At 37.8% G+C, this 23,227-nt stretch overlaps 3 protein-coding genes and 1 long non-coding RNA gene across 5 annotated transcripts in view; 2 read left to right on the top strand and 2 right to left on the bottom strand.

Annotated features, from left to right (window-relative positions):
• Window positions 1-5: 5 nt before the first annotated feature.
• On the top strand, window positions 6-3,757 carry LOC100872101 (uncharacterized). 2 transcript variants are annotated; one of them, XM_086912236.1, is made up of 10 exons: window positions 6-22; window positions 404-1,277; window positions 1,376-1,627; window positions 1,694-1,970; window positions 2,051-2,328; window positions 2,423-2,566; window positions 2,647-2,890; window positions 2,947-3,089; window positions 3,156-3,291; window positions 3,371-3,757. In XM_086912236.1, coding segments are annotated over exons 1-10 (2,532 nt in total). In that variant the 5' UTR covers window positions 6-20; the 3' UTR covers window positions 3,553-3,757. The 2 variants fall into 2 exon arrangements, with proteins under 2 accessions (XP_086768362.1, XP_003694931.2); XM_003694883.4 differs by lacking the exon at window positions 6-22 and adding an exon at window positions 73-212.
• On the bottom strand, window positions 3,691-5,669 carry eIF6 (eukaryotic translation initiation factor 6). Its single transcript, XM_086912243.1, has 6 exons — window positions 5,365-5,669; window positions 5,101-5,186; window positions 4,827-5,002; window positions 4,573-4,749; window positions 4,325-4,506; window positions 3,691-4,247 (listed from the first exon to the last, which is right to left on the bottom strand). The coding sequence occupies exons 1-6, from the start codon at window positions 5,469-5,471 to the stop codon at window positions 4,238-4,240; spliced, it is 738 nt and encodes a 245-aa protein (XP_086768369.1). The 5' UTR covers window positions 5,472-5,669; the 3' UTR covers window positions 3,691-4,237.
• LOC147656990 (uncharacterized) lies at window positions 5,632-9,012 on the top strand. The gene is made up of 3 exons (XR_015293362.1): window positions 5,632-5,975; window positions 6,912-8,804; window positions 8,915-9,012. It is a non-coding gene; the product is annotated as an uncharacterized LOC147656990 (long non-coding RNA).
• LOC100863025 (kin of IRRE-like protein 3) overlaps window positions 6,148-23,227 on the bottom strand; it is a 118,202-nt gene continuing 101,122 nt past the window's right edge. Inside the window, exons 6-13 of the mRNA XM_003694891.4 lie at window positions 16,375-16,644; window positions 15,349-15,457; window positions 14,173-14,359; window positions 12,795-12,933; window positions 12,037-12,224; window positions 11,596-11,729; window positions 11,015-11,249; window positions 6,148-7,087 (exon numbers count right to left, since the gene is read on the bottom strand). Of these exons, the coding sequence (XP_003694939.2) occupies window positions 6,983-7,087; window positions 11,015-11,249; window positions 11,596-11,729; window positions 12,037-12,224; window positions 12,795-12,933; window positions 14,173-14,359; window positions 15,349-15,457; window positions 16,375-16,644 (1,367 nt within the window). The 3' untranslated portion in view covers window positions 6,148-6,982. The remainder of the gene's footprint in view (window positions 7,088-11,014; window positions 11,250-11,595; window positions 11,730-12,036; window positions 12,225-12,794; window positions 12,934-14,172; window positions 14,360-15,348; window positions 15,458-16,374; window positions 16,645-23,227) is intronic.

Raw genomic sequence — 23,227 nt, 5'->3', positions numbered from 1 at the left:
CGGAACTTATATGAGAGAAAATGTTAGTGAGGCAGTGAGGCCTTTCATTCTTTTCACTTGACAGAACTGCATACTCACAAGATAGCAATTTTTTTAATTGTTGATAATTTTATTAATCGAAGACTGACACGTTTAGTTTTTTGTAATCTAAACTTGCTTAGAAAGAAACTAATGTTAAACTCTGTATAATCGTGTTGAAAAATAATTCGAAGGTAAATACTACTTATATACTACTAACACATTTTTATCATACATACTCTTATATGACAGTTATAATACTTCTATTTAAGACATTTTTTCGATTATAATTAATAAAAATAATAATTAAAAATTACATATTAATATAATATATTCATAATTAAAAGTAAAATAATAAAATTATTTTACTTTGTTTTTCCAATAGGAAATTTGGTGCTATCATCTTAAAAAATAATATGAATTCTGAAGAAGGTGCAAGTAACAGTCAAAATAAAAATGGTACAAGATTAGAAGAAAATTTAAAAAAAAATAGCAATAAATCAATTGAACAGTCAACTAAAATTATACAACTTGAAAGTAAATTAAATGGAGATCAAATAAAATTAAGTAATAAATTGAGTGATAATGGTGCCAAGAATCATTTGTCTTCAAAGGCTTCAATTGCATTCGCTAATGGTACAAATTCTACAGAAGATACTACGTGTACCAGTTTTAATAATACTATGGACCAGGATACAAATCAAGACATATTAAATGCAAGTGTATCTCCCATGTTTTTAAATGCTAATAACATTAAATCTCAGACTGTAAACACTAATGTTACAAGTCAATTGAAGCATAAGACTGTAATGAGCACAAGTGCTTTGAATTTGCCTAAACCTCCTATGAATTTAAATTTATCTTCAAGTCAAAATAATATACATATGAATCATACTTGTATATCAGGAACTTATAATACTGGTACTACATCAAATGCTACTTTATATTTAAATAATTCAGCATCAGTTTCATCTACAATACAGTCAAATTTAACAACAATTAAACCAAATGAAGATATTGATATGAAAAATAATGTAGATTATATTTCTGGAATTGAAAAATGTCCATCAAAAGTGTCATGCAGTTCAGACTCTAGTCCTGAAGTAGACAGTGTCTGGGTATCAAGGTCCTATAGAACTAATAGCTTGTTAAATAATATAGGAGGTAGTATAGGTTCAACAAGTCAAGGAACATGTTGTTTTTTGAGACCTAATATTAATGGAAATAGGGAAATAGCAGGACCGAGTGGATTGCAAAAAGTAAAAAGTTCTTTCATTATTTTATTATAACATATAAAACATATAAATTATAACATATAAAAAATTTAATTTTATTATTAATTCATATATACTTTTAGAATACACAAAGAGAACAAAATGAGAGGAGAGATTCAAGTTCTGGGAATGAAGGTGATATGTCAGATGGAGAAGATTATTGTATTTATACATATAAAGGAAATGATGATGCAGTTCATTTGATTCAAAAGGAAGAAATAAATCAAGGACAAGTGGAAGAACATGAAGAGGAGGAACAATGCCATAGTGGTAGATCAAGTCCAGAAATGGATTTTTTGGAAATGGATTTTGATCCTGGGCCTTCTTGTGAGCAGGTATTGAATTGTGATGATAAAATTTACTCTCATATATATTTATTATTTTAATATTTTAAAATACAGGATACAGGAGATAGTGATTTGGCCTCTATTAATGAAGATATACAGAATATAGCATTAGACAATGTAGATCCTGATCCAGTATTAAATGACTTAAGTAGCGGTAAAGTTGTGACTAAACAAGGAATTGCAACTACATCTCAAAACTCAAAGCAAAGTGTACAAAATGTGAATAATGCAGAAATTCAGCAATGTTCCAGCAGTAATCCACATAATCCTGAACCAAGTATAAAACCAAATTATCCTTCTCCATGGATGCCAAGTACTAGTAATGCAATTGGTATATCATTTTTCTTATTTTGGAGTATTGAAATAATATATTATTCATTTAAAACATTATATTGAATTATTAATTTATAGGAAAATGGGAAACTACTAAAATGTATCGCAATACAAGATGTCCTTTACGAGAATCGTATGGATATCACAATACAAGCGGCGATCTTATTTCACCGGGTGACAATAGAGATTCAGACGCAGAATTATGGGTCGAATCTTCATCAGCTTCCATTCCAGAAAACTCGAATTTAAATTCTAGGAGAGTGAATCTCAGTTCAACTCTTTATCATCGTATGATGGCAAAGAAATTGATGCTCAATAAACAAGCTGCATTTAATCAGAGTGGTGACTCAAATCTAGTTAATATAGCTTATAATTTGATATATTATTATATATTATATGTAGCTACGATAATTTATTTGTTAATATATATATATGTATATGTATATATAGGAAAACGAATTATCTAACGATCGTTTAGATGGCCTTTTACCAATTGAGAAAGTTATGTTATGGAGTGAACAAGAAGCTACAGTGAAACAAGTAACTCAAATAGGAACATCTGCATGTGGTGCTACTGCTGCAATAAATGCTTTGGTACATTTATTATTAAATATCTGTATTTTAATTATGTTTCACTTTAGATTATTTCAATTAATTTAAAATGATTTTTGTAGTTGGCTTTAAATGTCCCATTTTCATTAGAAACATTAGTAAAAGGTGTGAATACTAGACAAAGAGAGCCAGGTACACCACTACCACGATATTTATATAGTCGATCAGTGGCTGGATCAACACACGGAGATCTGGCCCGCGGCATAGCTTTATGTACAAATGGGTCAGTTATAACAAAATTTTTTGCATTTTATCCAGAAAGGAAAGTTTCATTGTCTCATTGGTTACATTATTGGATATCAAAAGGTATGTAATCAATAAAGTCAATGAGTCAACAATATAGATATACCAGCGTATTTTAGGTGCTGCACCCATAGCAACGCTAAATTTACAACATTGTGGAGAAGGATGTGATATTCCAGATGCATGGCATCATCAAATGATATTTGGTGTTGGACAAGCGGGAATTTATTTAACTAATCCATTGGAATGTTTACCTGAACAGGTTTGTTATTATTTAAATAAATTAATTACTTAAGTATTATATAAATTTATATAATCAATTTTTTAGTATGTTTGGCATCAACTTGTAAGTCCTAGTATTTTACTAATACGAAGAGCGGATGTCTTAGCTCATTGGAATCCTAATACAGATTTAACACCACTCGCTGCTATGGATCAAAAGTGGCGAAAGCTCAATGTTTTTGGTATGTATATTATTTAAACAACTCGAAATTTATTCTATAAAAATATTTAATATTATTCTTGTATCGTTTATATTATCAGGTCAAGTTGTAAATATGATACGCGAAGCAATGACCCAGAGACGCCAACTTAATAATTTATCTACTGGAGTAACTCACATTCGTATTCCTGCATCTTATCAAGCAGGTATTACATTAGTTATGTGTGCAGACTCTTCAGCTGCTTCCGAATTGTTACATACCGAACAATTACCATTACTCTAGTCTTGTTGATCAAAATTATTAAAATTCAGGCTGCCCCTTTTTATTTGTAATAAATTTAATTAGCAGGCTGTCCGCACAATGTTATTCACAATAGCTCATTTACTAAATAAGGTGGGGTCAGAATCGAAATAATTTACATTTTTAACACAAAAAATGTTTGTATTCAAAGAGAATATTATTGATTAAAATATATTTCAATAGAATATTTCTGTTTTATACGCAGTTATTTTATAAATTCATACATTAAAAAAATATCAACAAAATTAAAAACTTTTATGATAAGATATTTTTTAATACATGATATCAAATTAAGTTGTCTTTGACATTAGATATAATATAATAAAGGTAAGTATTAATTTCATTCCATATAATTGGATTAACATTTTATTATTGATTTTTTTTATTTTTTTTTTTTTTTTTTTGAGAATTGAAAATTATATTACACTCAATTAATCATCGTTTGAGTAGTCCATAGTAAAACTTAATATATTTTATATAAATTTTACAGAATTTTGTCACAATTATTTTATATTGGAATTATACAGAAAATGTGCTTGATGAAATTAGTTTGAAAGCACAATATTATTATTCTTTTGTGCAGTTGTATTGACATAAATATTGTATTTATGTACATACATAGCCTACTGTTAATCATTATTTTTACACTCTCTTAGAGAGGTTGACTTTAAGACATACTGAAATAAATAAAAGATATTAGTTAGTATTATAACAAAATATATTTGAATGTTACAAATAATCTAATGTACATTACCTTTCTATAAGTGATGCACGCATAGTTGATGTAATGGCAGCTGGTGCAGCTTCATTAAGTTTAAAAACACTTTCAATAACTGAAAGTTCTGTTGAAGTTGTATCCATACCACAAAAAGACACCCAGTCATTTACAACCATTCCTGCAGCTATAACATCACTGCCTCTATTTACTGTACCTGCCTACATATTTTACTTTGGTAATAAATATTTAAATTTTTTATTTTTTAGATATGTAAATTATCTTACAGCAAGTGGCACTTGTAACAAAGATGACAATTCATCTTGATCTTGTATGGATGTTTTTGGATGAACTAATCCACCTTGATTTGATAATACAGAATATGATCCTACTAAAACATTGCTTGCTACAGTTTGTCTAAATACTTCTACATTCAATGTATCTGCTAAAATTTCTTCCGTTTCCTATAGAATTATATCAATTATAAGTATTGTTAATAGGACAAGGCTAATTAAATATTTATTTTTGATGTAATACTTGCTCTATCAAGATCAGGATGTACTAAAGCCACATAATCATTGCAGGCAATAACATTGCCCAAGGCAGATAATCTTTCTTCTACTCTTTGTACTTTAACCTTATCTGGCAGTGAATTTCGTATATGCTGTAATTCTGTGTCTGTCGTCGTATTTGGAACCAACAATCCATTTTTATTTCCTGTTTAAATATTTATTTATTATTTTTTTTTTTTGCAAATTTTTATTTAAACACAATTAATTTCAAATTTTGAAGGTTAAAATTTTGCTTTTACTTACCAACGCATAATCGTCCAATTATACGACATCCTGCAACTGACGCGTGTATCACAGGAATAGTTTCAGCTAATTCTGCCTCAAACACACTGTAATTAACCAATAATTTGTATTTTATAAATTATGAATATTTTATGTCAACACATGTCACATATTATAAACTTAATAGTCGCTTGAAAAAATTATTGCGCAATATAATGTAATCTTCTATAGTTTGTTATTGATGCGATTATAGATAAAGTGGTATCGATTTATACTTATCTTTACCTGTAAAAATTCTCGGAACCACCAATTGCTACAAGGCAATAAGAATTTGTCAACTTGGAGAAAACTCCAACTTCATTATTATTTTCGAATTGCACACGTACCGCCATGATTTTAACGATATAAATTTACATTAGCGTACTGAATTCAGAAATTGTTGCAATATCCTTTATCAATGTTTAAAATATACACGCTAACCTATATTTCAAGTACGTAATTTCTTCTAACCGCTAACACGAGGTTTGTATCGTGAATTACGAGATACTGATTCAGTACAGACATAGAAGAGAAAACCACTAAATTATTGTATCTGCCCTCTTGCGATGAAATATTGAAATTATATTATTTCAAAATTTATCATGAAGTTTCTACTCTACCTAATAATCGGATAATTTCGTCATTGTGTATAATTGTTTGAAACGATTTGTATTATTTCGAATAATATAAATTTCGTTATTTTCAGTATAAAGACAATAAACGAAATACGAATTATTTTGTCAAAATATATTATCTGAATTATTAAAGTGCATTTTATTCAAAATTCAACTTTATTTTTGTTATAATAATAGTTATACTTACGTTTTTTTAATCGTATACGAATGTTTAAAATATATGTGAGTATATAACATTTTTTAATAATATATTATAATTTTTAATAATAAATTAATAATGTTATATTGAAATAGTGGATACATTTCAATGATTTTCAACAAAATATAAAATTATATAAAACATGCAATCAGGTATTATTAATATTTATATACAGGTATTATTAATTAAGATAAGTGATGTTTGCACAATTCCTTTATTGAAAGTTTTTTCATAATATTAGCAACAATTATGTGGAAAAAAGAAATATATTCAAATCGTTGCGTTAATTTTTGAACATTCGACAATGTACGAACATCATCGTAAGTAAGTTCGTTTAATATTAATAAAACCAATAAATATTCAAAATTACCGTTTTATTAACAACATTATCGCAAGCATTATAAATACCCTTCGAATATAGTTTTCATTTTGATTGGTACCGACATCGTAAAGATCGTCTTTGTCGGGGCAGTTGTTATTATTATATAATAATGGCAGTATTATTTGCGCGAAAATGATTTTTCACTATGAAATCTATTAACATAAATTAATTAATATTAAAATTCACAATATTGTCGAGTTCTTCAATAGTCTCGAATTATAAATGCCGACAATACCAACCGAATAGTGCTCAGTGTTCTTATTCGAGCGATAATTTCCTTCGAATCTGTACAGGAAAAGGAAATTTGTCGCACGAAAAAAAAAGAAAAAAAAGAATTTAGAACAAAGATTCGTTGGCTGGTATCAATATCGATCGACGATATGAAACATCTCACTTTGCATCGGATACGTTGACGAACGTAACAAAGAGGTGAGCGAAAGAGAGGTGGAAAAGACAGCAAATTATGCGTCGATTTCCTTTGTTTTGATTTTATGCCACTTTTCAGTCTCGTCCTATCGATTTTTCTACCATTTTCACCGTTATTTTCTTCTCATTTCTGATGTTTTTTTATTTTCAGTTTCTTGTAGGATGCGCGCATGTGTGTGCGATCAATGTGTACATCAATAGAAAATAGAAATAGTAAAATCTTCAGTTCGAACTCGGCTTGAACGTCGTGTACTGCGGCGGCTTCTCGATCTTGCAGTGGGGCTTCAGGGTTGCTAAACGATCTGGTTTGAGAAACAGCTGCTCCCCCTGCACAATTTTCATCTTAAGGATCTTAAGAGGATACGAATCTGGTCGCGTTCAAGGCACGCATGTAACCAGAAGCATCGGAGAAATAAAACTCTACAGATATATGTACATATGCTACGGGTGATTATATAGCATTTGGGAATGGTAAACTATATAATATATATAAGTGTGGTTTGTGCAAATATTTTCGTATACGAGAAAGAAACAGGGCCGTTTTATACTTCGGATTATGATCGGCTCATTGTTTTCTACGTCATTGTTACATATATAGTTATTGATGAGCATTCATTATTGCGTATCAATATTGATACGATTACCAAAATGATGCATTTTATTACGTAAACATGTTGATAAATAAAATATGGCAGATAACAATTGCACGATATAAATTTTGTTTTCATTAATGGTATATATTTTAATATAGTTTTTATAAACGCATCATTTTGTTCGATCACAATATAATATAAATGTATCTAATGAGTTTTAAATATTCGCAAATACAAAATGAATATATGCGTGTACGTTAATATTATTGATATCGATGTAAATAATATAAATATATCGAACTGATGAACGATTTGAATAAATATTTAAAGTGGTTAGCTAATCAAAATTTCATAATACATTGGAATTCTTGTTTAATCTAAATATTTATACTTTTCTAAAGCAAAACTCTTCATTCTCGTTCCATAAAACGGTCCTGAATTCATTTAAAATCTTGTATCAAACGGGAGATTGGGAATGTGAAGCAAACAGTGCTCGTTGTTACGCAAACATGTCATATACCGCATACGAGTTCCAAAGAGAACAGATTTCGTATTGATAATTCGTATATCCGCACAGCATGCTCGCAATCGTTTTCACGAGTGTGAAAGGGAGTATTGCTGGGTGTGATAACAAACGGACAAGCATACGCATCTGTATGATTATTTTTTAATGATAACATGATACACGAAAGAGAGTATTCTAAATTTGTTCGAGCTGTTTCTACGCAAAATATCGTACAACATCGTCTCACGTAGATTGCTCGGTTACAGGTTATGAACAAAGTGGCATCAATGATAGTCTCGAGATGCGAGCAGCAAAGCTAATTAATCGTTACAATGATTTTACGCAATGATAATGACGATTCGTGATCGGACGAAGTGCAAGTGAGATGAAATGGAGGAAAGAAAAAAAGAGAGAAAAAATGAAAGAGAAAGAATAGGAGAGAAGAACGTCTCGATGAATATAAAAGGTATGCATACACAAATGTTAACATGCACGTGGAATTTGCGATGTCGTAACATGCTTGATTAATGATCCTTGTCAAACGCGAATCAAGGGAAAATTCCCTCGAGCCATTAAAATTAAATCCTTTACGATTTAGCAATCATACCGTGCACGTTCTACATCTGTTCAAGGATTGGTTTAAGTAAATAGTCGTTTGCTTTTCTCTATCGATTTTCGAAGAATCAATTACACGTGTGTACAACATAAAACTTAACGTTTATTGAGTCACGGAACTATCTTGAATAATCGTTAACTTCGATTAATGATTAGCATTATGGTAACCTATTTGTATTGAGCGGCGATTCTCGCTAATTACCGACACGCTTATTTGAACGAATAGATCGGTAATCGAACATACGATTATCTGTGGCTTTTAATTACACTGGCGGATGCACACCGTCCGATTATTATAATAATAATAGATTCGTCGATAATGCGATTTATCGTAAGTAATTATCTTCACAACCGTGTCTATATATTATAATTTTATATATATATATATATATATAAAATGTGTGTGTGTATATTAATACATATCTATATAAATTTTTCAAGCTTTTTCTATATCTCGATGCACATGATCAGCTAGTGATATAGTCGATGTTTTATTTAAGAAACGAGTAATATAGTTTTTTAATAAAAATCAGTCTTTCGTTTTCTTTCGTTAACGCTTAAGGGAAACACGTGGCTGTATCAGAAATGTTTGGATGCAAAAATAAAACGAAAGCAATAATAAAAGTGCAAGCTGAAAGAATTAAATTTCTTATTTAACCTTGTTATTCACGGTACAGTCGTTTCTCTTATAACGCACGATCAATCTGTATCAGATAATAAAATCCAAGATTTTAATACTTAATTTACCTTCTTGCGAATATCTTTTCCATACGATGTCCTGTAAAAATGGATCAGATTATATTGAAATCGTTCAAGAGACGAGAGAGAAGTTGAATTAAAAATCCTTTTCCTCTTACAGGTAATCTACGATATTCTTTTCCATTTAAAATTATTTCCAAGATTTGTTACATGGAACAAATTGTGTAGACATATATCGTTCGATTCGTTCGATCGTTTTACCATTAAAATTACACGGAAGAATAGAGATTCGATGGCGTTATAGCAGAAATGGTTGTAACCGCTACTTACGTACACGTACCTAATGACATTACCTACAAGGACATTGCGGTAATTGGGAGAGGGACCGCGGTGTCTAGATGCAACCAAATGCATGCGTAATACACCCTACTGGCCGCATAAATCACTCAAATGACTATCTCGATCGGGGAAGGGACAGCGGCTGGTGGTCAATACTTGTGCAAGTCTATATTGTCATGGTGGCTAGTATTACGATCGGAGACGATAAACGGTGACATACTTTCAACGTGTGTGTGTGTGTGTGTATATACAAGTTTATGAGATGATAGCTCGTAACTGTAATACGTGTATTCCGTTCTTTTCAAAGCACTATGTATCGTGCAGAGCATGAGTATAGTATGTACATGAATCCTTTGAAATCGTTCCTTTTTCGTTCTTACTGGGCGTGAATGAACGTCAATAGAGGTCTAACGAGTGAATTTTTCGATCGGATGGTATTTAATGGGAAAGCATAACGTAACCGACTACCGTAAAGACACGTGCATCTGTAACGTTTCTAAATATATATTCAATGTACGATACTCTAACACGATATTTCCGTTCACGAGATAACTTTGAATTTGTATAAACGCGAACAAAAAGAAGAAAGAAAACTAGATGAGAATTGATGATGATCGATGAAAATAAACAGAGATGGAATAAACATAAAACTGACTTAATTAACCAGATAGGAAATAAATGGGTTTTTTTTTTATGCTAGAAACCGTCACACATCGTACAAGTTTTCAAGTCTATGTTGTAAATATCTAAAAGATGTTAACGGATGCTAAACTCTCGAACATGAAACTTTTCTTGCTTACAATCAACGATAAAACGCTTCGAAGATCTTTGATTTTCCTCGAAATTTTCGTTCAACTTTTGACGAAAGAGGGAGGAATCATGCTTGGTAATCTGTATCGTACAGGATTATACGGTAATGCGGAAAATCAAAGCAACTGAAAACATGGCTATGAACTTAATGCTTCTACGTCTTGTTTTTCGCGGACACCAGGCCGCTCTCTAAACCGAGGAGAAATGGGTTTTCGTGGGATCAAAAAAATTTCACCTTTACCGCGTATACTTGCGCGAATGTAATGGACCAAACGCGATGCTCGTCTAAATCCAAAGATATTTTTGTACCGGTATTTTTCTCTCCGGTAAACAGTAGCGGGAATTTTAAGGAAAAAATTCGAAAGGCTCCGGGAAAATCACACGTAGAAGGATTGAAAGGAAAAACTTGACTAGATGGTGCTAGGAATGGAAAATTAAAACGAGTTGCCTGAGGGATCGTATTGCGTTGAATCTGTTACTAAGGGATTCGCTCGAAAAACGAAGAAGAAAAACAGTGTCAAGGGAAGTTGTGTATATATTCCGTTCGTGCATTCGCGCAACTATATGAGGGAAAGATACTTGGGATCGAAGGAAGAGGGAATAAAACAACATTTTGCAGGACATCGCTCAGCGACATCATCTGTGAGAATAATTTTTGTTTCTTGTTTCTCTCTGTTTATCAACTTATCTGACCTGAAGCGTGTATTGCGGCCCGTGAGGCTGTCCATGGTGGTGATGATGATGCCTCTGATAATGTTGCTGTTGGTGAGGCGGATCGTGTTGATAACACTCTTGTTGATATTGCTGTGACGGGACGGGTTTCAAGACGTGATTCGGTCGTTTCTCTGACGCGTACTGTTGACTGTTCCTTTCCATCGTATCCACTGCTAAACGGGGATCCTCTATCATCGTGTTCGAGGCCTTCGTACTGAAACAAGCCACTACTGTCTGATCCACTTTCACCGTATATATTCACGCGTATAGCAGTATCGTTAGCTTTTATCCCTAGCTTTCTCGCTTTCGCGCGCAATACGATTCGTTTGGGGTATCGCATAAGGGTATCGTCGCATAGAAACGTACGAAGAGGAAGAAATTAGCGTCGCGATACTAACAATTAAGGGAACGGAGGGGAACAATGCGTCGAATAATTCATTAGCGCGTATACGTGCTCCGCGAGGATGTGTCCCCTTGAAAAGAGTTCTCTAGGTTTTCCATGTAAATTGCTTCGACGTTTATTCGTGCAAATCACCAGAGACGCAATATCGCGTGCTTACCAATGCACTTGCTGGAGCGCAGGCACCGTATTTCTGGCCACGCAGCATCTATCCGAGCGTAGGAAACAAACGAATCCCATTACCAGCACCGAGAGCACCGTAAACCCAGCGACAGCCCCGATAACGAGTGGAATCTGTAACAAATACGCGGCGGGAGGGAAAAAAAAACGCTTTTTACTGGAGCCAAGGGAACATTGTCTGGAACGTGCACGCGATGTATACGCGTGTATCGGATATATATATATATGTGTATGCCGTTCAACCGTTTTAATTTAAATACCAGCAGATGATACACTGTTCAATTATTTAATTAGTCCACTTGTTCTCACGAGATAAGAGAGAGAGAGAGAGAGAGAAAAGAGCGCAACAGAGAATGTTTACTCGAAATTCATTTGATTGGACGTGTCTTTGTTTTAAAACGACGAATATCGTTTTAATTACCTGGCCTGGTTCGTCGACTCTCAACATCAGGGCACGACGATCGCTCCCACGATCGTTTTCCACGATTACGTGATACAGTCTTTGATCCTCCTTCACCGTGCTAGTCAGTTCTAAAACGGCTATATAACAATCCTCGACCGCTAACGGCTCTAGATCCAACGCTCGATACCGTGATTCCAGTACTTCACCTGTGAACATTTGCCCGATAATTAGATCACCCGATCGTGATTGCTCGCAGCACGTTGTAATATCGTAAATCAACTTAAAATTGTCGACCGTAGAAATGAGCGATTCTGTGGAAATAAACGAACGAAAAAAAAAAAAAAAAAAAGAAAAAAGAAAAAGAGAAAAGAGAGAAAAAAGAGAAAGAAAGGGGAAGATTTAAAATAAAATAGAAATTTTCTCGTATGTACGAATGTACGCGTCTGATAAGATGCGAATTAAACTCGTGGAAAGGGCGAAGAATCGAGTCTTGAGAATCGAGGGGCAATCGATAGTGGAAGGAAAGATCGAAGGCTCGTCATCGTCGTCGTGAAAGTTGGGGGCTCCGATTCGAGAAGGACGCGAGAAAAAGGTTGATAATTAAAGGGGGAAAGTTGGGGAGTTGCTAAAGGGATGCTCGAATTAATTAATCGCGAGTATACCACTTTTCAGTAATAAGGAGTGCCAATTAGTGAGAAGAGACGTACATAAAAAAACTGAAAGAGCAAACCAAAGACTCGAATACTTTTGGCGGTAGAGCTAGGAAGCAGTCTAACCGGCGTGGAGTCTGGTGCTGCCCCATTCCCAAGCCACGAGCCGGGGCTTCGGGTCGGAACACAGTCTGATCTCTAATTTCGCCGGGCTCCCTTCGGTCGTTGCCACGACAAACTTCTCCGTGATACCCGGTTTCACCACCTGCGACACAGGTTAACCAACTTTTTTCCCCAATCTTATTCCACTCTTATTTTTCTCTCGTAAGATGTTTCATCCAATTTTCTACAATTTGTCTTTCTACATTTTTTTTTTTTTTTTTCGAAACCAACTCGGTCGATTCAATGGAAAAATTGAAAATTTTAAAAGTCGATTTTATCGGGAACAATATGAACGCGATACGAAAAATATGCGCGGGTTACGAAAGAGCGTTAATACTTGTCGATAATTCTTTTTTTACTTCTCGCCCGTATGGTTTTTTTTTTTTTTTGTTCCTTTTTTAAAACGGGAGTTTTTGTTACGAACATTTTAAAATTAATGTTTCCGTGAAAGAGTCAAATATATCGCGTCGATTTCGCGGCAATATAACAGGAACCACAAGTGGTGCACGGATCATGGGCCACGAAACGTAGGCGGCAAATGGGACCAGTGTAACTGCAATCAACCGACGAGTGTGTCGTGAAAATGACGTTTTACTCGGTATATACGCACGCACGTACACGTAGTTTTTCAACCACCTCGTACACGCGAGCTCGGTATAAATATGAATTTCTCATTTCGTATTTAAATATGTCACGGTAGAGGATGGTAGAGCTGTATTCCGGTGTGTGCGTCAACAGATCGACGCGTATGCAAGGGCGAACAAACATAATTTTGTTAATTAATTGCAGGTAGAAATTGTTTGTTTTCCGATTGTGCATTGATTTCGCGATAAAAGCATCGAATCGATAATACATAATTACAACGTGTAAAAACCAGATAACCCCGATGTTTATTTCTTCCCGACCCTACGTTTCGATCGATTAAATTTTAACTCGACCATCATCGTCGTCGCGTTCAATTCGATTTGCGCGTCAACTGAATTTTTTTCTGATTAATCCGTCCAATGATATATATTTGATTTCATCTTTTCGAACACGCGTACAAATTGAACGAGTGGTCCTCCAATGGTACGAGTTGCTATCAAACAAACAAACAAAAAAAAAAAAAAAAAAGACTTTTCGTCTCTCGAGAGCGACGCAAGATTTGTTTCATTATCTCGCGACACGTATTGTTTTTTCACAATTTATCATAATTCCACGATAAAATTGTATCGATTTTCTTTCATTTTTCATTACAAGACGAGGGAAGGAGATTTATTAGAATTTTAAAGAATACGATCAAAAAAGATCGGGGTGGGAAAAAATTGAATCAAGACGTGATTCGATGTATGGGTTCTCTTACCCTGGGCGCGCCGACCACTTGCAGCGATACAGGATCACTTTTAACTTCCCTGACGTTCCCATTGATCTTGTTCGAGGCGAGACATATATATTGACCCTGTTGCTCGTACGTCACGTTCGTCAGGATCAATCGTTGCCCTGTACCGCATTCCAATGGCATCCGGCCATCGGTGAAGATTTGAGCCCACCTGATTCAAAATTGGAAAAAATGATTGTCGCATCTCGGCTCATATATATATATATATATATATCGCTATTTCACAGCTACGATGACGAACGCATTCCTTGCCATGCTAATCGTGCGAATCAAAATGTTCATTCAAATACGGATACGGATACGGATTCGTGTTTTGGGGAAACGTAAAGAAGCAACAAGTACGTAAACAGGCGAAAACTATATATAATAAGCACATATTTACAAACGAAATAAAGTGATAAATTACGCAATTACACCTTCTAGGAATGATATTTGTATAATCCAAATTAATTAGCGGTTCTTAAACTGTAAATAAGATTCTTTATATTGGAGTATATAAATACGGCTTCTTTTAAAATTTCACACGCGTTAAAATTTCATTCATTATAATTATTTGTATTTCACGATGCAACGAAAATATTCGTTGTTAAAGTTGAGAGGAGACTAACAAATGGAAGAGATCGTATTTTGTCGTTCGATCCAATATTGTTTATGCTAGTGTATAAAAAACATTTTTATACATTTTTATTAACGTTGATATTTCCGCAGGGGGGACTTGTCTCTAAGTCCTTTGGGTAGTAGCGCACCCACGTACCCGAGCTATAGGTAAAAACCACCACCTGATCCTGTAGATATAACGCGAAAGCAAAATTTCTCTCTCTGGCTTTCCCGTCCCACAAAGGTTAATCTCTCATTATAGCCAGGCATCTTTCATTCACGTCATAATTAAAAAAAAAAAAAAAAAAATTAACAGTTAGAAAGTACACACGGCAAAATGATACACGAGAGGAATCTTTGATTTCATTAAATTTAAGAACCGCTGATCTAAATTCTTTTCGCTGTGAAAATGTGATGCGATATAAGATTGAAGGTGAAAATCAAGTAACGAAAAATTGATTGATGAACGGAGGAGGGAAGAGAGGAAAAATTCGAGCGGAGAAAGATACGGAACTCGTAGCAAACAGTCGACGAATAGATCACCTGTACTCGGCCGGTGGCATAGCGTCGGCGTTACACTCGAACGAGGCTCCAGAAAATAACAACGCCGTGGTTAGTCGATCTGGCCCGACCGAGCTGATCGTCGGCGGATCTGCGTGAAAATTAAATCTTCTCTATCGATTCTCGATCGATTTCTCAGCGTCGAGATTAAACGTAAAGTTTTGCTGACCGGTTTCGCGCGAGTTAAACTCTGATCATCATCGCGTTCTTAACTTTTTCGCCGTCATACGTGAAATATCTCGCGATCGCGACGTTAAATCACGATTCCAAATCACGGACGAGATACTTCACTCCACACAAGGTTTCCCGAATCTTTTATTAGGACGTAAAATTTATTGGCTATACGCGTTTCGTCGCGTAACAGAGTTGGTAAAGTGTTCGAGTAGCGAGTAATTAAATTTCTAAATTATTTCGTACAAAACGATTCGAAACGACTCGTCCTCGATAGAAACACAGTTATTACAACGCTCGTTCTAACAAATTCTCTAACAGCAACACGTCAGGTAATTTTGTATCAGACTTTTGTTTAAGCTTTTCGATTCTTCTCATCGATTTCCCAAAGATTCGTGTACGCGAGTGAAACGAATGATCGTCGCGTCGGGTTTTACTAATTCCCGACCGCAATAGCTGTTGGATAACTTGGTAGCTTGAAGCGGCGAAACTGTCGAAAACGGCTTGAAACCTGGCAAATATTAAGCTGCTGTAACGCAAATACCGTTTCGAAACTATCCGACGAGCTACTTGTAAACACTTTGCGGCGCTTCGATGATTCTCGTCTCGGGATTCGATCATCCCTTGTGGATCGAGGCGTAACCGAACACCGTACCATACAGAGAAGGATCCGTCTCGTGAAGAGTTATTTTTATTCACAAAGCCCGTTTCACAAATAAGCCCGGTTATATCGCGAATACCGATCGACAGCCTCTGACGTAGAAAAAGGGTTAATCGCGGATACTTTTAGAATCCGATAGCCGATTATAGGAGGGAAACGGGGACGTTGACACTCACAGTTGACGGACACTTGAACGGACACGGGGCTGCTTTCACCCTCGGTGTTGGCCGCTTCGCAGATATAGACAGCTGCGTGATTCCTGTAGATCGGGGAGAATAGCAACGTTTCCCCGATACTGGCCACCTCCGTCACTCCCGGACTCTTGGTTCTCCTCCAGAGGATCGAGGCCGGTGGATTCGCATCGGCCAGACATCGTATCTCGAGTTGATCACGACCCTCTTCCAATTGCCCGGTCGGCACCCCGACCAGCCTCGTCTCGGGCGCGTCTGAAACGCATTTTCCACTTTTCACCACTTTTGTCGTCCCATCGGAAATTTTAATTACGCGATTAGCTTACTCGATACGCCTCTCTCGATCCCCGAAGAAATTAATTTTCAGGGTGTAAGAAGAAAAGAAAAAAAGACGACGGCGAGGTGAAGTGGCGGCTCGACAGCGGTGGTTCGACAAACGGGACGGGAGGGTTTGATTGAAATCGTAGACGAGGAGAATTGCTTTAATCGTAGCGCGTCGATTCGTGGAACGTTACGGGAAAATAAACACCGGTTGCGAGAGTAAACGTAGCGAGTTTTCAGATTCGATCATTCGTTAATGAGCGCGGTGATTAAAAGTGGATCGTGGGGAGGTTGATCGAGCCCGGTGAAGAAAGAAATGGATCGTCGATCGAGAAAAGAGGTTACGACGACTGGGTTACCCGATCCGGGACAAAGGTGTCCTCCCTCTGTCTGCTTTCCCCCTTCTTTTTCGTTCCGTCAGGGGGGAAAGGCAACGCGCGGAAAGGCCGATAATGGAATGGAAAACAATGGCACGCGAGTGGAGAACACGCGAGGCACGTCGACCCACCGGCGTACAAACCTCGAAATAATGAATCAAAGTTGAAACCTGCATCCCCCGTCGTTCCGTTATTATTCCTTGTCAGAAATAATTAGTTGGCCGCGGCTCGCGAAAAATTCAATTACACCTGCCCGCGGTTAATCCCGCGGTCGTTTTCCCAACGGGAGGAGAGAAAGAGAAGGAGAATAGATGGAATTGTTCACTAGCTGATTTCAGTCTCTTCGATTAATCGAGGTGTGCGTTATCTCGGTGCCAGCTTTGAAACATTTTCTTTTTTCGTTCCCTTTCATTCTCCCCCACCATCCTCCTTTACTTCTTCTTTTTCACTTACGAATCGATCGATCGATCGATCGATCAAAACGGCTCTTCGTTCGAGCGAAAAAACACGGTGAACAAAATGAAAAAAACGAATCGCTCTTAGAGCGGGGAATACACGCTTTTGAGGGAGGAAAATTGTCGAGATTTCGCGCCAAGAAGTATTTTTCATATACGCTAATTAAAATAAGTAAGCGTGGTTCGTGAAAGTTTTACTCTGTTACTCTGCGAGAGACGTTGTTATCTCTATATAAAAGATCTCGCGGCGAAATCGGAGGCGATTCGAAGCGGGGAATGGAATCGTGTTTCGATAAACCCCGGTCTATCGAACGGGGGTAGTCGGTCGGCAAGCACTGTATTCTATTAACGTACATCGAATCGACGCGTTACGTGGTATTTTTCAGCGAAAGCAATTACGCGGTTGAAGGGTCGGTGGATGGGGGATGGATGGGGGTGTGGTAGTCGCTGTAGGCCCGGCCGAGGAATATGGCGAAAGGAACGATCTCGTTCGCTTTTTTTACTTTACGCCCTTCCACCACCCTGCTTTCGACCATCCACCCCCGTTTCCCGACAAAAGGGATTTCGATTAAAAGTACCGGACGTGGAAAATAATTTACCGTGTTAATACGCAATTACTCCCTTGCCCCTTACCCTCGGCCTCTTCCCCCGTTGATTTAAATCAATGAAACTGTGCGCCGCTCACGGGGAGACGTCACAAATGACGGTTAATTAATGCTGGAATACGGATCCAAATTGTATTAATTAATAATTTCAGCCCCGACCTATTTCCCGAGGGCCAAAAATAACAAGCTTGTATTCAGACTTGGAAATGCGATTACGCAACTCGGAAAGAGGGAAACCGGCTAAACCGGAGAGACATCGGCCGCACAAAACTCGTCGTCTCTTGCCCTGCGTCTCGCGAGAACTCGGCTAGCCGGGATGTAACTCGATTCCACGATTAAATTGTTTCTTTTGTTCGTTGGAGTAACGCTCGAACGCTCTGCCTAGGATTCGTAACGAAATCCCTTCGCGATTGTAGGATGCAAAAAAAAAAAAAAAAAAAGAAAAGAAAAAAGAAAAAAAGATCAAAAGATTCAGAATAGATGAAACAACGCATCAAAAATCAAGTTTTGATACAAATTCGAAATCGATTTTCGAATTGGAATTCGCGCAACGCGTATCGAAATCGATGGATATTTGCATTTCCAAACGTGCGGGAATTCGTTGCGGGATACGATAATCCGAAACGAAGGAGCGAAATCGAACGATAACGCATAAATCTGTGCACGCATAATGCTGGCGGATTAATTTCTCAAGAGTTGGAAGACATGTTTGCGAAGGTGCGAGGGTAGAAAATACGTGTCCCGGGAAAGATGTGAAAAATGAAAAAGCGAGGAATCCAATCCTTCTATAGAACGAGAGACAGAGAGAGAGAGAGAGAGAGAAAGAGTATGTGTGTATAGGTAGCTCGCGCAGCTGTTCATTTCACGTAACAATGATTTCGAAATACGCGCGAACGAATACTCGCTGACCCATTCACAATTTCAGTTGCATCTCTCTCTCTCTCTCTCTCTCTCTCTCTCTCTCTCTCTCTCTCTCTCTCTCTCTCTCTTTCCGTGTTCAATCCTTTTTCCATCCCCCTCTCCTTCCCTTTCCCCTCTATTACCCTTTTTACCGCGGCTGCCTGCGTTTTATAGGACATCGGTCGGTTGCGCGCGTGGGTGTGGATTCGCTAGGTGTCCCCGTCTGCATGTGTGTCAAAACCGGTCACCCCTATTTGTTTGGTCGCACGGCGTGTTTCTCCGCGGGGAAGGGCGTCGCAGCTGTTTCGATCGAAGACCCATTTCCTTTTGTTTTCGTTCTCCGCCGTTATACTACGCCCGCCCTCCGACTCTATTTCCACGCGTTTCGTCCACGCATCGCCGGACACAAACGTTAGCCGTGTGATTGGCATCTTCGAAACCGCGGTCTGTCACTGTCATCGCGTTACCATCCACCCACGATTCCACGGATTTGGATCCATCCAGTGAGAATCCAAATCCTATCGGATGTCTGTATCGTCTCCCAACGATATGCGTGCCTCCCGCTATATTTCCTTCCGCCTCTATTTTTTTTTCCTTCTCTCTCGCTTTCAGCGAGAAAATTTGCGAAACCGAGTGATTTTGAACGAAATCGAAACGACATTGTCCCCCCCCTTATACGAATAGAGTTTGAATCGGTCAAAGGCGAACAATCATCGCCGACTGCCAGGCCGATTGTTCCTGTGTTTTCCCGTAATTTCGGGTGGGATTTGATTATCAACGGAGAGCGGAACATCAACGCGATCGACGCGGAGGAGAAGCAACGGGGAACGATCGATCGCGAACGTCAGAGAGAGAGAGAGAGAGAGAGAGAGGGAGGGGGAGAGGGGAGAAGAAAAAACGAAATAAAATAAAATTTGGTATTCAGGCTGGCCACGCGGCTTGCCCGGGTTTCGACGCCATTACCGGGTATACGCCGCAGCTCGTTTTTTGAAGTTTACAGAAGACTGCAGGGGAAACACGCCAGGCCGTCAGCTGTACATTCGAAAACTACGTGCCCGGTGCATAAATCGCGCGTCAGCCTCTCCTCGAGTTTTCAATAAATTCTGTAGCCCCGGTATTCGTTTTCGAACAATGCTTCATGAATATTCGATCAGCATCGGTACCAGTAAATTACGAGCAAACGAGCGCAACGTTGATCGAAACAAATTCATTATCGCGCAAGGGGACCAAGCCGTGGCGGAGGGCCGATAAATTCGCGAGCAAGCAACGGCGAAAAATTTCCGTATCGATCGTTCCGAATCGTTTCGATTCAAAACATCGCGACGCGATATTTGTTCCTACGGGATATATTTTTTTTTCTCCCCCTCCTCCTTTTTTTTCTTCCTTCTTCCTCCCTCCGTCCTCCTCTCTCCTCCTTTTTATTATTCGTTTTTCGTGCGACGAGGTTAGAATAAAGGGAAACATCGGAAACGCTTTAGCTTGGCTAAAACGCGAATTGACCGGCTGTGTATATATATATATATATATTTATATATATATATCGAACGTACGTATATCCCGGAAATGAGAGAAACTTTGATGTTTGTTATTTACATTTACTTTGTTATTTTATCGCCGGTTCACCAGTGAATACATACGCTCTTCTCCTTCCCCCTCCGATATTTAAATATTTGCCGACGCGTTGGCATTTTTCAATCGTTGAGGAACCGGTTACAGCTTATTTCCGGGACGATACACCGGGATGAAGGTTAATTAACGAATTCGCGCACGATGATGATGGCGGGTGGGTGGGTAGGTTAATTAGAGAGAGGGCCGGCGATGAAAAATTTTCTCGAAGGGGAAACAGGTTGAAACCTGGGAAGGGAAATTTCGCGACACAAAAGCCGGCCGCGCTTCCGCTTTTTTTTCCCCCTCCCTTTGTTTCGACTCTTTTCTCCTTTTGTTCGATCCACCGTCGCCATCGTCTACAAAAACACACCCGTTTGAAGTTTACCTAAAGAACGACTAGCAGAAATACGGTTCACCGAATAACCGTTGGACTCTCGCGCGTCAGCTGCACCTTCGGCAAATTCCGTCGCGTCCTCTATAAAATTCCCTCGTCTTCGACGCCTCCGTCTATTTATCCTCGATCGCTTGGAAAGACATAACTTTTCCATCATCCCTTCTCTCGATGTGAAATTTCTGATCCAACAGGATGTAACGCGCGCTCGAATTTTCGTTACCTGGCGTATTTCAGGCTACGTTTAGGGGCAATGTTTATTAGCTCGATATAGGTTGTTCCGTTGTTGGAAAAGAAGAACGCGCTTTGAGAAATTGATCGATTCGCGTAGAAAAAAAATTTCTGAAAAAAAAGAAAAAGAAAGGAAAAACGAAAGAGTACAGAATACATTATCCATAAATCATCGGGCAGTTGTTAAAAGTATAAATAATCGTTTGGTATATTTTTTTACACAATCTTTTGAAATTGATTTGAAATTGATTAACACGGATTATTTATTTACTGATCCTTTTTGTAATGTAAGGATGCGTGAATTATTCTTTTCCCCCTCCCCCCCCCCCAATAATATTCATTGTTATTGACGTTTAGAAGGAATTGAATATATAGTTGTTTCAAATACAGTAGTTAGTTAATATTACATTTACAATCATAATGTTTATTTATCGATATTCCGAAATATCGTGGTAAAATTCCATTTATACGAGCTCGTGGTTGGCAGAGACAAGCAATGTATGATCCACTCAATAGTAATAATTCATCCAATTAAATTTCATATCGAACCTTCTTTTCCTTACTTCGATTCTTTACTTCTCCTCTCCTTTCTTCGCGTCTCGTTTCATTTTTTTTTTTTTTTTGTAACCCGTAACACGATCACCTCGAAAAGAACACTCTTCGAACTCTCTCTCGGCCCGATCAAGGGCTCGATTAAAATTCGCGTTACTGAAATTTCACTCGTACGAAACGGTGTTCCATCGGTGATTCATAGAATCCACGTATAAAACCGCGAAAAGCGGCGTGAAAAATGGAGGGCCCGAAAATGGAGTGGGACCGACGCATCCCTTTTTCGCATCGGTCGTTGAAAAGTGCATCAACTGGAGCGCGAGCTGTCGTCGCGGCAAAGTAAACGGTGGCTGGATTGAACTGTATGGAGAGAGGGGAAGGGGGAGGATGGCGAAACGATGGGATGATTCGAGATTCCCGCGGGCGGTTCGATCGAAGGGATATATATATCCCCTTCCCGCTTTGAGGCGAACTTTTCAATTTGCCTTGAAAAGTCCCGGCCCGGGCTAATGCCCCTAATCAATATACGCGACAAGCCAACCCAGCCCGGGTTGTCTCCATTTCCGACCGGTAATACTTGTAAACCGCGCCTCGCGCGTCTCTGCCAACCCCCTCCTCGATCCCCGAAGGAGTCGCAACTCTCGCAACTCTCTTCGAACTCGATTTCACCTGGAACGAATTACTTGCCTTGGAGTGATGGGTTGGTGAGTTTGGAGGGAGGGATCGGGGCGGAAGCGATTAATAGAAGAAAAATTTCGGTTCCGTGGTGGGGAGGGAAGCGACGGTGAAACGACGCGCGCGCGATCGATTCGAAATCCGATTACGAAGGGACATGGAGGGAGGGGGATGTAGTTTGATCGTGGTTGAATTACAGTTTCGGTATCGAGATAAAGAGGAGAGGGCGAGACTATTTATATTTGCACGCGGTTGCAATTTGAGGAGAATATCGATGACCGGGCGGCGTTGATACGTAACACCTCGATTATTCTATTATCGTTGATTTGATCGTTGATTTATTATTTATCGTCGATTAATAATAGAAAGAAATTTATAATACGACCCGATAAATATTGTACAACTATAGGATAGGATAGATTCGTACGATAGGAAGTCCGTCCCGCATAGGGATGCGTTGTTGTATTATAGTCGGAATAACGCAGTGTCAATTCAGAACGCGAGAGTTTGGATTCAGAGAGCTAGAGTTCGCTTACTCGGGTATTGTGGATGAGATCGAAATGGAATTTTATCGATGGGGTCGATTTGAAAGAATTAACAGGAAAGAAGAAAGAAACTGTCTAAAAACGATTATCTAGTTGATCGAAATAATTTTTAGATTATTGAAAAAAAAAAAAAAAGAAAAATCTCTAATATCTATTTTAATTCCGTTTATTCGCTTTCCCG

Source organism: Apis florea, unplaced genomic scaffold (assembly GCF_048593485.1).
Source record: "Apis florea isolate Af1SG1 unplaced genomic scaffold, ASM4859348v1 contig_3370_pilon, whole genome shotgun sequence".
NCBI lineage: Eukaryota > Metazoa > Arthropoda > Insecta > Hymenoptera > Apidae > Apis > Apis florea.
Note: the sequence above shows the minus strand (reverse complement) of the source record. Positions and strands in the feature narration are given on the sequence as shown.